This window comes from Musa acuminata, chromosome BXJ1-4, assembly GCF_036884655.1.
Source record: "Musa acuminata AAA Group cultivar baxijiao chromosome BXJ1-4, Cavendish_Baxijiao_AAA, whole genome shotgun sequence".
In the NCBI taxonomy this organism is placed as follows: Eukaryota; Viridiplantae; Streptophyta; class Magnoliopsida; order Zingiberales; family Musaceae; genus Musa; species Musa acuminata.
The window spans coordinates 7,206,209-7,221,697 of NC_088330.1; the positions used below are offsets into that span (position 1 = coordinate 7,206,209).

At 40.6% G+C, this 15,489-nt stretch overlaps 2 protein-coding genes and 1 long non-coding RNA gene across 11 annotated transcripts; 2 read left to right on the forward strand and 1 right to left on the reverse strand.

Annotated features, from left to right (window-relative positions):
- The first annotated feature begins 66 nt into the window (after positions 1-66).
- LOC108952601 (uncharacterized) lies at positions 67-4,692 on the forward strand. The gene is made up of 3 exons (XR_001977651.2): positions 67-280; positions 3,630-3,759; positions 3,893-4,692. It is a non-coding gene; the product is annotated as an uncharacterized LOC108952601 (long non-coding RNA).
- Positions 4,693-7,629: 2,937 nt separating this feature from the next.
- LOC135644548 (uncharacterized) lies at positions 7,630-15,489 on the reverse strand. Of its 9 annotated transcripts, none has more exons than XR_010498511.1 (8): positions 15,198-15,489; positions 15,022-15,098; positions 14,750-14,861; positions 13,524-13,660; positions 12,489-12,700; positions 10,394-10,585; positions 10,193-10,293; positions 7,630-9,949 (listed from the first exon to the last, which is right to left on the reverse strand). XR_010498511.1 is itself a non-coding variant. In XM_065162247.1 (4 exons), exons 1-4 carry the CDS (start codon positions 15,464-15,466, stop codon positions 13,531-13,533), a joined length of 588 nt encoding a protein of 195 aa, XP_065018319.1. In that variant the 5' UTR covers positions 15,467-15,489; the 3' UTR covers positions 13,352-13,530. The 9 variants fall into 9 exon arrangements, 1 of the variants encoding a protein (XP_065018319.1); XR_010498508.1 differs by having other exon boundaries at positions 10,193-10,307; XR_010498503.1 differs by having other exon boundaries at positions 7,630-10,307; positions 12,489-12,686.
- LOC135644545 (protein trichome birefringence-like 37) lies at positions 8,388-12,865 on the forward strand. The gene is made up of 5 exons (XM_065162213.1): positions 8,388-8,710; positions 8,780-8,951; positions 10,154-10,329; positions 10,429-10,587; positions 12,416-12,865. The coding sequence occupies exons 1-5, from the start codon at positions 8,388-8,390 to the stop codon at positions 12,705-12,707; spliced, it is 1,122 nt and encodes a 373-aa protein (XP_065018285.1). The 3' UTR covers positions 12,708-12,865.

The following is a 15,489-nucleotide window of genomic DNA, read 5'->3' on the forward strand; positions in this document are numbered from 1 at the left end:
TCACGTGAGTGGGTTCCTTGCTTAAATGTCACATGACTCGTGTCACATGAGTCGGTCCCTTCCCGCCCCCTCTCTCGCTCTCCCGCTCCAAAGTTTTCGCCTCTTAAACCCGCTTCAGGTCATTTCCTCCTCTTCCTCTTCTTCCTTTGGATTGTTTCTCTCGTTTAACGTTGTGATGAACTCTATTTGTTTGATGCGGATCGGAGATCGTGTGATTTACTTCATTGTCTCCACCAAATCTCGGGAGCATTCGGGTAGAGAAGAAAGATTCCAGTTCCAGGTGTGCTCCCGCTTCTTAATTCTTCTTCTTGTCCCTTTTCCGATCGGAAAACGCTGATTGATTGATGAATCTGTTTGTCCCGTTTCTTTTGTGTTTGTGATCTGAAATCTCAGTTTCGGGTCTTTTATTTTATTTTTTCCGATCTTAGATGGGGTTTCTTTCTGCGTCGTCCGTAGGGTGCGAGTTGGAATGCCGTCATTCGAAATCTTGGTTATGGGGTTCTTGTGTGTGATCGGATTGGGGTTTCGTTGATCTGAGTTCGGTCGTAGAGTTTATTTATTTTACTCTCTCTTCTTCCGTCGATTACTTGATTTCTTGTTGCGGATGTGAAGAATATTTATTATAGAGTTTTGCTTGTTTCCTGGAAGTATTTCCGCGAGGCAGATTTGTTTGCGGTCGGTAGCAATCATATGTGTGACTCTCTGGGCCGCCAAGTTTAGGCTCATTCTCTTTAACATTGGATCTGTTCTTGGACCGGAGGAATTCGGTATCTAGAAGTATTACCCTTTGTTTTGATCCAACTTCTCAGATCAATTATGCAAATTTCTCACTGCTGTCTGCTCAGAAGACAAACGATCTTCTGATGTTGCTGGCAATGCAGATTATATTTGAAGTCTCTGCAGTCAATGTTCCAGTATCGATTTTGTCAAATGCAGGGCCTTTTATTTAAGGCCCTGCATTTGTGCTCCTCGTCGATTATGGTTGTTCTTGGCAGTCCCTTTTTATCCTTTGGACATCACACGGCCACCATTGGATGAAGCTTGGAGTTGTATAGTTTACCATCAATTCGACGACATTGGACTATGGGCCCAAAGTAATTAGGAGTTTGCATCGTTTGGTCAATATTCTTGGAGGCTTTTGTCAGAGGCTGGCTTTTAGCCTCCATGGCTACTCTAATTATCGTACAGACAACGTTATAAAATAATGCAGTCATGCATGTGATTTCAGAATTCCACTCAAATTTTGCAGTTAGTTCAACATGCATCTTTGACCACGTAGAGGAATTATTGACACTAATTAGGTTCCTTCAATGTGGTTTTGGCCGTGAAGGAGCCGAAGGTGAAGCCAGTCCTCTTGTTAATCGGAATAATAGTTGACCATAAATCATACTGAATTAAATAAATATAACATTGATTAAAAATATATAATCAATCAATTATCATAACGTCACGGGAGAAAAAAAGGTTCAAATGACTTGACACTCATTTGTTCGTATGGATAAGAGTTTAAGAGGTAGTTCGGGTTGATTACCAACTGCCTCCTTGTGAAATATTCATAGGAATATTTTCGGGAGTCCAGGGACCAGTTCGGGTTAGTTATAAATTGTCTCTCATATGAAATATTTATAGAAATATTTTGAGTCTACGAGGTAGCTCGAATTAATTATAAATCATCTCTTTTCTACAAAATTTTTATAAAATATTATATCATTTCAAGGTCAGGTATAAAAATATATCCTTAACTTCAAGTAGGGGAAGGAAAATAGAAAACTTAGACCTAGAGAAGCTGACTTTATGACTAACTTAAGCATCAGAGGGATTGATTCAAGAAGCCTCTCTCGACTTTGGTTTTGTGTAGGTGCCGAGTCGAGAGAAGGTGCTTTTCATCTTGGATGACTACGACATATGGATAAGAATCACGTCATACTGATAAAGATATCAATGATATTTTTCCGTAACAACAAAAGTATGGAAACAGATCTTATGACTTTTAAGAACATGTGATATCATCGGTAACGTGTGTGGAACTGGCCCGGCCGATGTACGATTCGAGTGTCGCTGTAAGCACTCATTGCCGATGTCTTCAGCTGTAGCCATGACAAATTAGTAATCCTCCTCTTCTCTGAGGATGCATGATGGTAACATCTTTCTGAGAAGTGTTTTAGCTTCTCTGCAACAAATAGGATCCACTGATTACAGGGCGGGCACAATGAAATGTCTCCATCTTTCTCCTGCAACTCAATCTTGCAAAGAGAAATCAGCCCCGTCAAGCTAAGTTGTGTTCATTCCCGGTGTCAACTAAACAAGACAACTTGCTAGCTACCCTCTTTTACTTGTGGAACCCTAATCTGACATAAATGGACTTGATATACATAAATAACTTCTAGAAATATCTGACTGACGATTAATCCTATGGATAGCAAACACGGAGAATTTTTTTCGATCCGTTAATCGAATATGGTTTATAAAGTAGGCATTTGAGCTCGTCTTCATCCAACTTTGATATCAATCTTTTCTCAGTCTGTACCCATTCAAAATGCGATTAGCTAATATCCTAATTCAGCATAAACTTGATCCGCTAGCATAAGTTGCTTTAGATATCATCAGTAGCTAGAATGGGTCAGATGTGGTTAGGCTCCAATAACTAGCCGGTATAGTTAAGTTGACAAACGATCATCGGCCAAAATTTGAAGTTAACCAGGAAACGTGAGCCCACCTATGAACTCACTAAAAATCATTGACGTGGCCTACCAAACCTTGTGGGTTTTCTAATTTTCAGGTCTTGGAGTACGGCACGTCTAATTGTGACCTGCACCCTCGTCAAATGAATGCATAAGAAGAGGTAATAGGTAGCGTCTATAAAGTAGCCAATCTTTTGAAGCCGTAGATGGTCAGCGTTGTCATCTTGTTGATTGATCTGGAGTATCTATCTACGTATTTTCCCCGTTAATTCTCATGATGAAAGTTCTACGGCTATCGGTTTCCGTCTCTCTCCCTCTCTCCCTATGTCTTATAAGCGTAACTTTCAGTCCTTGGAAACAGAAGGTCTAAAGGCATCCGCCGATTAGAGCAAATCCAGAACTGCAAGTAAACCGGACGTTCGCTTGAGCATTCAATAGATACCACGTTACTAGATCCCAGAGTTCTCATCTACGATCTAGAACATGACTTTGCAAATTGGTGGAGGGACTCCCGTTTGCGTGTCCAATTTGATAACATCTGATGCTGTCCTGCTGCGATCTTCAACAATCTCTCTTAAATTTCTACAAAAGGTCTGCACGAAGGGAGCTCAGATCTTCCCTGAGATTTATAGAGAAGAGCATCGCTTCCAGCCACTCATCCGTAGAAACAACTGGCGAGGGATCCACTGCGTTCTAGATAAACTCTATCATATTGAGAGAACGTTTAGTATATATTTTTTTTCTGCTCAATTATCAATTAAATTACTTAGTCAATATAATTGTTTGTATATGAAAATTTTGCCTCTAGGACTAATATTCCTTGTTACAATTTAATTATCGTCAATTTGTCTAAGAGCTTTAGGTGATATATGAGACACAATTTATTATCTGTGCTTCTACAATAAGTTGTATATGCGACCAGTAATTTTGATCAAACCCATGAAGCAGCTAAAGATGTCAGCTATCCCTCCAACCACTCCACCTTGGAACATTCAACTATTACGGGCCGGGCTATAGGAGATACTGGATGTCAATGTTTAACTTTTGAATTGGTACAGCATTATTAACCTGGGATCAGGTAAAAGTAACTTATCATAATGAACCTTTTTGTCTTGCCAACCTTGTGGAGATCTTAATCCATAGATTCGCTTGGACACCATTCATGAATGCATGACCGGCGTGTCTTTGACTATTCTCTTGGGTCTAAGCAGGCATCCAACATATCTTTGACGGCTTCTATATACCCGAGTCGGTTGCCTCCATGAATCTATCAACGTAGTTTTTATCAAGGAAGAGTTCGAATTCCATGTCAGGACAAGGCACCAGGGTGAAGATAATCGAGACCAAGTTCGTCGAGACGGATGCGACTCACTTCAAATCTGTTGTGCAGAGCCTAACCGGGAAAGACGCAAGGCCACCGTTCATGGCGTCGGAGAGCTCAAGCGGGTCTAGGCGCAACATTCAGATGATTGAACGGCCTACTGTGGCCGGTGTATCAGCCGGACGGTCATGGCCTAACGATCCCCGGGAAGAGGGTCAGGGGGTGCTAAACCTGGAGGAGGTGTTTAGGTATTCGCAACAGTAGATTGCATAGACATGTTGATTTATTTTATGTCATGACATCGTTTCTCGAGGCTCCAATTCCAATGGTGGAGTTAGAGATGAGACTTGATCTCAGTATATTAAATTGTTAAACCGTGACAAGAATCTGACCTGTAGCTTCCCGAGTGCAGAAACGACTAGGAATTGAATTTATCTCTGTTCAATTTTGTTCTCTTGATAAACCATGTCAGGGGTTTATGTGGGAGAAGTTGGTGTTCGAACTTGGGCTGATGCATAGGCATCATCTCACGTTGAGATTATATAAACATTAATAAGTTGCTCTACTGTTGAACTGAGCTTCACCACCGTTATTTCGCTCCGCTGTTTCCAAGTGAACACCGTTAAGACCTTTTCTTTCTCTTTTTGGGAGTGAATTTGCATGTCCATTCATTCAATCAGTTGATCACGAAAGCTGCCTCTTAAATGAACCCATCATTGTGGGTGCAGGTAGGCAATTTCTATCTTGGGATTTGTGGTTACTTGGTGGGGTTGTACAAATAGGTGAAATTTATGTTGGATGATGTATTAAACTTTGGGCGAGTTATACCCAAAAAAAGAAAAAAAAAAAAACCCATGTTTCTGGATTTTTACCTGTCAGTTCGCCTTGTTGGAGAATTTACTTGAAGTGTCTCTTATTAAAGGTCTAATCTTGAAGTCCCTTATGATCGAGTTTAAGGGACGTTACAAAACGCCTCCAATTCCTTCGTCAGTGCCATCATCCCCACCTGTAACTTCTATTTTTTATCTTTGCTGATTTTTTCCTTGGAGATTATTCCTTCAATGTTAGAAAGACCAAAGCTCTCTCCAGCAAGCGCTGTGTTCACCTTGATCCCTTTTCTTTTAGCCTTCTTCGAGCTTCACCCTTGCTCCCGGGGATGAGATAACTTAGCCTATGCTTTCATCCATCGTAGCCGTTTTCTCTTCCCTTCGTCATTATCACTCTCGACTTGATACAACCGCCACATTTGATGAACATTTTATAATGCAGATTTTAGATATTTCTAGTTATGATTATGATCAGAGGATTTTGTAATAGGATATTGTTTCAAAAAATTTGGGAACTAAGCCTCCACAATTGATCTAATTTGGGAATTAAGTTCTGCAGTTGATCTAAGATACAGAAGATGAGTTATATAGATAGATTACATAGTTCTACGGAGAATGTTGTTTGTGATGATAGCATTAAAGGAAATTGTATTTTTTATTGTTTTCGATAATAATTGTAATGAGTTTTTTTTTCATGCAATGTATTTTTGTTAGCAGTCTCTCTAGATCGGTTTCCTAAACCTTTTATTTATGACAAAAAATATCATCCCTTATACTTGCAAAATTGACACTCTTTCCCTTGCATGTGTGTTATGAATAATGAGAAAATTAATAAGAATTATATATATATATATATATATATATATATATATATATATATGTATTGCTCGACCAATAAAGATACAAATAACAAATGAATAATAAAATTTTGATTGCATTCTTTTTTAGAGGTAATAAGGAATCAAACATGAATACTTGATGTTAGGGCGAGAGAGTGGAATGAACCTCACTAAATAGGCTAAGGGAGGTTTATAGATAGGGGATGATCTCTCTCCTCTCACGATCAGTACAAGTGTTCCTTCGAGACCATGTTGAAGGGATACTCCCTTGTTGCTGAGGTGCTAATCGAGGTAGATATGAGGGAAAGCAAACTAGGGCACTAATCGTGGAAGAAATGAGGAAATCAAACTTTTATTGCTAAGGCGCTAATCGTGGAAGACATGAGAATCTCCCTCTCTCTCTCTCTCATTGTTGAGGTGCTAATCGAGGAAGATATAATCCCTCTCTCCTCTGCCTCTCAAGTGCTAATTAATCGAGAAATCTTTCGCTTCTCACGTGATCGACACAAGTGTCATTTCAGGATCATGTCAAAAAGACGTCACTCGAATGTCTCTCTCTCCTTCATTACTAGGGCACCAATCGAGAAGGATGTGAATAAGATATATTCTCTCTCCCCCCATTATAGATATTGATCAGGGAAAGCAAACTCTCCCCTCTTATGATATAGCCACCCCTCGCAATTAAGTCAAGTGTTTCCTTGGTCTCTCTCTCCTTCATTACTAAGACACCAATCAAGAAGGATGTGAAGAAGATATACTCTCTCTCCCCCCACTATAGATGTTGATCAGGGAAAGCAAACTCTCCCCTGTTATGATATAGCCACCCCTCGCGATTGAGTCAAGTGTTTCCTTGGGATAGCTCCGAAGAGACACGTGAATCGGGAAGATCTGACCCGCACTAGAAGATATGTTACGACGAAAGAATAAGACGTGAGTCGAGAAGACTCGACCTGCGTGAAGAGTAATCCGCTACAATGAAGGATCGAGTCAAATAATGCTCGAGGCACATGTTGTCAAGAAAAATTCGACTCGCGTTAAGCAAAATCTGCTACGGTGGAGGCACAAGACGAAACATGCGTGAGACGTGTAAGTCGAAAAGACCCAACTTGCGTGAAAAGAAACTCGCTATGGCAAATGATTGGGCTAAATGATGACCGAGGCACATGAGTCGAGAAAAATCCGACCTGTGCCAAGCAAAATCCATCACGATGGAGGCGCAAGGCCTGAAATGGTTGAGATACCTAATTCAGAAAAACTCGACCCTTAGGATGAGATCTCAAATTCTCCTGTGCTGATAAAACCAAATGACACACTTTGAACCCAAGAGCTCTAAAGCACACCTTTGAGAGGGGGACAACTTATAGTGAATAAATAATCAGCACACAAAAACCACATAAGCCCGTGGGAGGAAAGAGACTCAAACAACCCGACACCTGCTTACACACATGGATAGGAGTCCAAGGTTAGTTATCGAACTGCTTTCCCTATGAAATATTCACAAGAATATTCTTAGGAGTCTAGGGAGCAGCTCGGGACAATCACAAACTATCACCCTACGAAATATTCATAAGATTATTTTTGGGAATCCAATGGGCAGCTCGAGTTGATTATAAATCACCTCCATTGTAGAATCTTTATGAGATATTCCGTTTCCTCAAGGTCAGATAGAAAAACACACCCTCAATTTCAAACGAGAGGAACTCAAAATTAAAGAGAGTTAACTTCGATACTAACATCAACATCGGAGGGACCAACTCATAAAGCTTCTCTCAACTTCGATTTTTGTGCATGTAACGACTTGGGAGAAAGTGCTCTCCACCTCAAACGACTCTGCGCATATAGATCAGGGTTATATTGTACTTACAAATATGTCCATAATATTTTCTCCTAATAATTATCCATCAAAATATATTATATTCTTGTCACTTTTCATATGCCTAAACATAATATGAGAACGATGATAAAAGAATATTTAACATGTGAACATATGCGTGTTAAATATGTGTGCATATAAACATATTAAAAGGACTCGATTATGATCACAACCGTCGTAATAAAATCGAGGACCAAAAAAAGCCTAATTTTATGGATCTGCTGCGGTGCATGTCTCACCAATGACGTGACATCCTACAAAAGCAGTACTACATACCTCCCATGGTTGGAAGTTATGATCTCCTGTTCTTGTGACAGAAGCACTGGTCTGAAGAGAGTATTTCACGAGTATACATGCTGCCACTTTATACACAAGCCATGCCCGTCCATGGAATGGCCACCGAGGGATTAGTATGTGACGCTTGTCTCAACCACATCAGATGGAATGGTGCCACAGTCGGCAAAGATGGCACACGTATTTGCATGTAGCCAACCCAAAGCGGGTTCACTCCACGACACCAAGCAAGTCCATGAAATCACCTCTCAATAGCGATATGCTTCTGACACTCCAAACCTGTCCAGGCTCGGCCCCTTTCGCAAAGGACATGCCACATCCCCCCTCCCTCCTCTCCGTCCTCGTTTTACCACCGTGAACAGAACAATAAAGTGAACTGCTGCAAATAGCAGAACAGCCAAATCCTTGTGAGCTCAGTTTCATAAATTCTACCACCTCCATTTCTCTTGACACCGCTCTATCTGTAGATCCTCTCTCCCATCGCCATCACCTCTTCTTTTCTTCTTCTTCTTCTTCTTCTTCTTCTTCTTCTTCTTCTTCTTCCCCTCCCATATGGGATCCAAAACCTTCGGGAATTTTGGGCTCCACTGCACTTTACTGTTACTTCTAGTTGCCTCTTTGCATGGCATAACGACAGAGAGCTTAGCTCACAAGCGTCGCAACAACGGCGGGTCGGCGAGGAAGTGGGAGAGGGCGAGTGGTGTCAGTTGCAAGAACATGTTCCGAGGGAGGTGGGTTTACGACGAGACCTACCCGCTCTACGACTCCTCAAGTTGCCCCTTTCTGCAGCCAGAGTTCGATTGCCAGCGATACGGCCGGACCGACAAGATGTACCTCAAGTACAGGTGGAAGCCTGATGGTTGTGAGCTCCCAAGGTTAGCTTCTCTCTGCTGTGTTCATTACTCGCTGCTATTTCGCACCAAGTGAATGGGGGAATCCTGAAGGTTCGACGGCCAAGATTTGCTGAAGAGGTGGAAAGGCAAGAAGATTATGTTTGTGGGGGACTCCATCAGCTTGAACCAGTGGCAGTCACTGGGCTGTATGCTTCATGCCGCGGTGCCGAACGCCAGGACGACCTACACAAGAAAGGAGGCTCTCTCCACCATCGCATTCGAGGTGCCCTTCTTTCTCTCTGAAACCTCTGCGATATCCCCCTCTTTGTTCTTCTCATCACCAGCATCATCATCATCATCATCATCATCAACCCTCCTTCCCCTACCTTGTTCTCCAAACTCTGTTATGAATCGCTCTTTTGTTTCGTGGAGATTCAAGATCTCAAGCATCACATCCGCTGGCACATGTGGTGGTGGTGCCCAATTGTTCACGTGTCTGTATCCAAGAAGGAATCACACTCATCATATCCTGGGAGACCGCAACAGCAAGGCATGTCATTGCACTGTGAATCTTGTTTTCCTCACCAACTCCCCAAATTGGCATTTCCTGCGCTCCTGTCACGAGAGGTAATGACCGAACTCCGTGACGCGCCGTTCCGCTTTTTATAATAAGAAACCTCTTAAAGTTGTAGAGATTGGAACAAGTGTTCAGTTCGTCTGCACCAAGGCAACTAGCCATGACCTTTTGATAAGCTTCCTAAAGAGTAAAAACCCCGAGTTTTCTTATTCTTCTGTCATCTTCTGCAGAGAACATGCCATCGAGAAAGAGCCATCACTGGCGTTACTTTCCATCTGGCCTCCAGTATGGCGATGCGTTTTTTCCGGTCAATGCATCATGGCCAGAGTGCAAACCCGACAAAGGATTTTGACAATCCAATTTTTCATTCATTTAGATACCAAATCGGCCCCTGTTCATCGGCTTCTGCTTTGCTTCGTCCTGCCCCTACTTTTTTCTCTTTTCTGTCATTCACTGTTCCTCTTTGTTTCATGTCACCTCAAACCGTTCCGCCTTTTTCTCCTTTCTCTGAACCTTTGCCTCAGCTTTTATTTTACACCCATCTTGTACGACGAAGCATTCTTGGGTATTACAATGGAAATAAAGTTTGGGGTCCCAAGAACAGTTCTGCCTCGCATCAGCAGTAAGCCCTCGTGTGATTCTGAAGGGCCATCTAACAACGAAATTTCCCTTGTGGCAAGCTACTCTCTGCCACGGATTCTAGCCTATATATGAGCATTTTTCACAAAACAAATTCCGTCATATACCCAAAAATATCGAGAGACAAACGAGAGAACAGTCTGAAATAGTTAGCTCACCTGCTGCTCCAGTCGTGTAGATATTTTAGCTATGAAAGCACATGAGTGCAACAGCGAAAGCATGGTAAAAGAAATAAATGAAACTACAGCTAACAACAGGCGCTACTGCAGGATTATGGAGTGTCGGTAGTGTACTACCATACCACATACCTGGTGGACATAGTGAACGAACCCATCGGCCGCGTCCTGAAGCTCGATTCCATCCAGTCTGGCTCGGTGTGGCTGGGCGCCGACGTGTTAATCTTCAATACCTGGCATTGGTGGACTCACAGAGGAAACAGCCAACCGTGAGAGAGATGCCCTAACTCAGAACCCTGCATTATTATTTGGAAAAGTTGTTATTTCATCTACCATGTCAGTCTAACAACAGCAATCTTGTGGTGCAGATGGGACTATGTACAGGACGGAGTCCAGGTTTACAGAGACATGGATAGGTTGCTGGCCTTCAACAAGGGGCTAGCTACTTGGGCCAAATGGGTGGATTCCAACGTCAATCCTGCCACAACCAAAGTCTTCTTCCAAGGGATATCCCCAACCCATTACCTGTAAGTTCTACAACCACAGTCAGTCGTAAATTACGATCAGCAGAAAGAAAACATACATGAAAACAACTATATGCCTAAACGAAAAAGGAACTAATTTCTTGAAATATGTACAGAACGTCATCTAACAGTTCCCTCTAGGAATCTTAATCCCTTCTCTTGGAGTTCTCTCACTATGCCAAAAGCATTGGCTGTTAATGAACCAACCATCTTTGTGTTTTCCTTGTTTCTATTTGGACAAATGCATCAGCTTTGTAACAAGAAGGAAACCTGAAAATCCATGTCTTCAAATTTTAACACAAATGCTAACCTTCAGTATAAAGACCCCCAATATCTCACAGGGATCGGACCACCACTAGTTATTCAAGAAGCTTAGAGATTAAGAATAAAAATGAGAAGCTCTTTACAATTTGTCAACAACATCAAAATGACTGATGTCAAAAGTGTTTCTCTTATGCATGATAACACATTGCTTACAAGAATCATTGTGCAACCAATAAAGCCTGCATATATAGGATTGAAGTATGCCTATCTCATATCGGATCCAAACCTTAATGTTTGTTATTTGTCTTGTGATATGCAAGAAAAATCAGTTCTCTATTTTACTAAAAGATGGAGGAAGAGGCCTTCCAACAGGTAAATAAAAATTTAAGGAGTATGAATGACAAAGAATAAGAAACAAGAAAGATTAAAAAAATAAATGAAAGGAAAAATAGAGAGAAAATAGACAGATAAACATTTAACTCGCAACAGAGATTACACCATCTCTGTGCTTGAGCAACATCAGCTTGAAGACCCACTCAATTGCCATTGAGGTTACTGGTACAGATCCATTAATTTCTCTCCTTCCAAACAAACAACTCACCATTCAGGTTATTAATAGACAGGCTAAAATCTTTTTTTACTTGCTACTACCACAGCTCTCAAGAAGATTCCTTCATCCTAATGTAATGAACATTGGTATCGATCAGCTATGTTCTGCTTACCTCCACATAACCATAGTTTGCAAAAGCACATTTCATAGTTTCAATATCATCACAAAACAGACAACCGAGTGAAACCTTTACTTCTGTTTTAAAGAGAATTAGCTTAGTGCAAAGTCTGTTATTGTTTAGCAGCCAAGGTATCGATCTTCTTAATACAGTCAATTGCTCTCCTGATAAGCTGGGTCATGCTAAATCATGACAAATTACATTTCCGGTATGTTTCGGTGCATAACCAGTACAAACATGAAGGCTGAGGTCCAGATCCCACTGATTATTTCTTATCCTAACATTGAATCTTTCAGTGACTTCCACTTTCCAGAATTCATCTTACAAGGAATGCAAATCAATCCCTTACATGGTTCTATCATAATTTACTTCTTTTCCTTGTATACCAACACAGAAACACTCGAGCCTTCATTTTTAAATTAATAAGAAGAAAATTTTGAAATAAACATGAGAAGACTTCTACCGTTTCTGGTACGCTTTGGTGCATAACCGGTACAAACATGAAGGCTGAGATCAGATACCACTGGCTATTTCTAATCCTAACATTGAATCTTTCAGTGACTTCCTCTCTCCAGAATTCAATTTATAACAGATGCAAATCATCCCTTACATGGTTCTATCATAATTCACTTTTTTCGTGTGTATGTGCTAGAACAGGAACACTCATAAGCTATTGTTAAGATTAATAAGAACGAAGAATTTAAAATAAAGATAAGAAGACTTATGTTCTATTCATTCCCTTGAAATGCATCAAGTAAAGAAATTCAAGCAACCATATAGGTCTTATAGGTTATGTTGATGGAGCTGATAAATCATTTCTTCCTTAATTCTGTAATCAGAGGGGTCGATTGGGGAGACCCAAGTGCAAAGAACTGTTACAGACAGATCCAACCAGTCAAAGGATCAACTTACCCTGGTGGTCCAGTTCCAGCTCAAGGCATCGTGAAGAGTGTTCTTAGTACCATGACAAAGCCAGTTTATCTGCTTGACATAACCTTGCTCTCCCAACTCAGAAAAGACGCACATCCATCTGCATACAGTGGAGACCACGCAGGCATGGATTGCAGCCACTGGTGCGTTTCCGGCCTTCCAGATACTTGGAATCAGATCCTATATGCAGCACTCTGTTGATGGAATAGATGTTTCTGACAATATTTGTGGAAGGACTAGAAAGTACACAATTGGTAACTGTTTAGAAGTTAGGAAGAATTATTTTCAATATCTGTTAATGTATTATTCAGTGATTCAATGGGGGGTATGGTCAGTGATAATAATCTCTTGCTTGGACAAATATGAAATCAAGAAGCCTAAAAAAAAGTGGCAAAATTGTAACATTGTCATTTGTCATACCAATAAAATATCATTTTATCAATATCAGAGGGTTCAGTAGCAATAGTTTAATTTATGATGCAAAGTTCTTTGTTTGGAAGCAGAACCTCATATTCATGTGTTTTTTTCCCTTGAGTTGTCTGTTACACAATGAGATGGTGGACGATATAGTTAGCTCCATAGATACCACAAGAGGTTAAACTAATTCTTCCAACAAAAATATTTTGATCAATGACTAAACGAAGCTGCAGCTGCAGATCCAGATTGTAAAACAGCATATGCAAGACTGCCACTAATGCCAAATGATTCAGGGAAATGTTAGCATATGAACAAATGCCAATATTCAAGCCTGCTTTTTAGTGAAATCAACTAATGAACACATATGTGTCTTTCAGTGAAAAGAGATAAAAGGAAAAAAAAATGCCAATAACAAAACTTGCCAGAGATAAATCACAATAAGAAAGTAGTTACTACGATTATTATTACTCCAAGAAAAACGTTAAAGTTAAGAGAACACAGAATAAAGCCAACATAACCTTCTGAAAGACTAGCAATGACATTCTATGAAAGCATTATAATGAAAAGGTAAGGAAAAGACAGAAGCAAGGACGACCATACAAAGGCATCAGTAGCCAACATATATCGCAGCATTCACTATGTAGCAATCATCATTTTTGTCTCCCATCGCTTCAAGATAAACACCACTTGAGCATATCATCCCTCCATCGACAACCTCCACCTTAATAATTTCGCCACTACAATAAGATAAACAAATTCATAATGGTTGTCAGAAATGCCTTCATATGTTGGACACCTATCATCTCAATATATTCGTGAGGATGTCATAGAAAAAGATATAAATCTTCTCAAACATATTTCTCAAATTCAACAACTCCTGAAGTTATATAGAGACAAGAAATGCTAATTCTAATTTATCATAAAACAGCAAAGGACTGAGGTGCTTTCTTCAGACATGTCACGCTATAAATGCTGCAAATTTACAGAAATTCATAGAGTAGGTTATTCGGTGAAAAGAACTCTAGATATAGACATGAACAAGTAGCTAGTTTTCTATCATATAATGTTTCGTATGGGCTACTGTTTAATTAGATAAGGAATCAATAATGCAACAAGAAATCAGTAGGAAAAACTCAAGAGCACATGTTAAACAGCAACAATAAGATTAATCCTCATTTAAACATATCTCATTTTGGTAAGCCTGCAGCACAAAATTCTACTCAAGAAAAAGAAAAGGAAAACAAAAGGAACACAAAGAAAAGTATTCAACTCATATACAAGATAGATCAAAGTTCTTCTGACATTAAATTAAGCATTCCTGCAGCTCTAAAAGTTTGATACCACTTAGTGAAACAGCTAAGTCATTTATAAATATAACAGATTATCAAAGAATCATTATCCTGGGCGGGCATATAGCCTTTCCAGTTAATTATTTACTGGATAAGAATTGCATGTGTTACCCAACTTTCTAACTGAATTCTGCAAACCATACTTGGAAATTGTAACTGATAATTTCCAAATATAGACTTTGGTAAATTCTCCCATAGATACCTTGTCACTTTGATCAGTGAAGGTCTCATCAATCAATTCCATTAAGAACTTAAGAGACCTCTTGTTAATTAACTAGTGTCGCTTCATTGACCTCAAGATTAATTCACTTGGACTTCCTGGCTTATACACATCGTGATCATTGCAATGAATATATCCCAGGCACGAAGCCAAGTGCATTGTAAAAGCATCATTTATACCTACCAAATCAACAACCTCAAAGAACCAGACAATTCAAAGGATTGGGAAACAAGCGGGAATTAACGATTTAGACTCACTAAGGAAAGACAGATTTAACCATCTCAATATCGAGCAGATGCTGGGTAGACCGAGGGACTCCTAGCTTGATTACAAGCTTCATCTGATCCGAATTAACACCAGGAATCGACCCTGCACAGAGAACACAAGGACAAAAATTTTTCAGCAAGCTTAAAGAATGACTCAACCCTAAGTTTTCAGCAGCCAATTCAACAAACAATCCAAGATCCTCAAGGTCAGGAGAATACCTAATCATAAACATGAGAAAGAAAAGAAAAGAGGAACTATTAACCTCGTCGAAAAGCAGGGATGGAGTTGGAAGAGATGGCGTCGCGGCAAGCGCGCATCGCAGCGGTGGTTATATCTTGCCTGACAAAACGAGAGAGAGAGAGATCCTCGTGAAGACACCAACAGGAATCAATTGTTGGAAGAAAGGACGCGATTCGATCGGAGTTCGGATGGAGTTACCCATGCTGATCATAGCCGACGCCCATCTCGACGAAGAGGAGCTTCATCGAGGGGACACCCTCCTCCTCTTCCTCTGCCGTTGTGGGTCGCCGTTCGCCCTCCATCGATCTTGCGAACTGGCGAAGGGAGCACGAGAGAACTCGTCCGCACCTCTTCTTCAAAGGAAGAGGCGGGCGGTAACGGTGGATTAGGTTAGCATGCGAGAGAGAGGGCCGCAGGAGAGGAAGAGTCGGGGAGCCACAGAGGCCCCATTTGTTAAGCAACGGCATTTTCCGGGAAGAGGAATACCAAA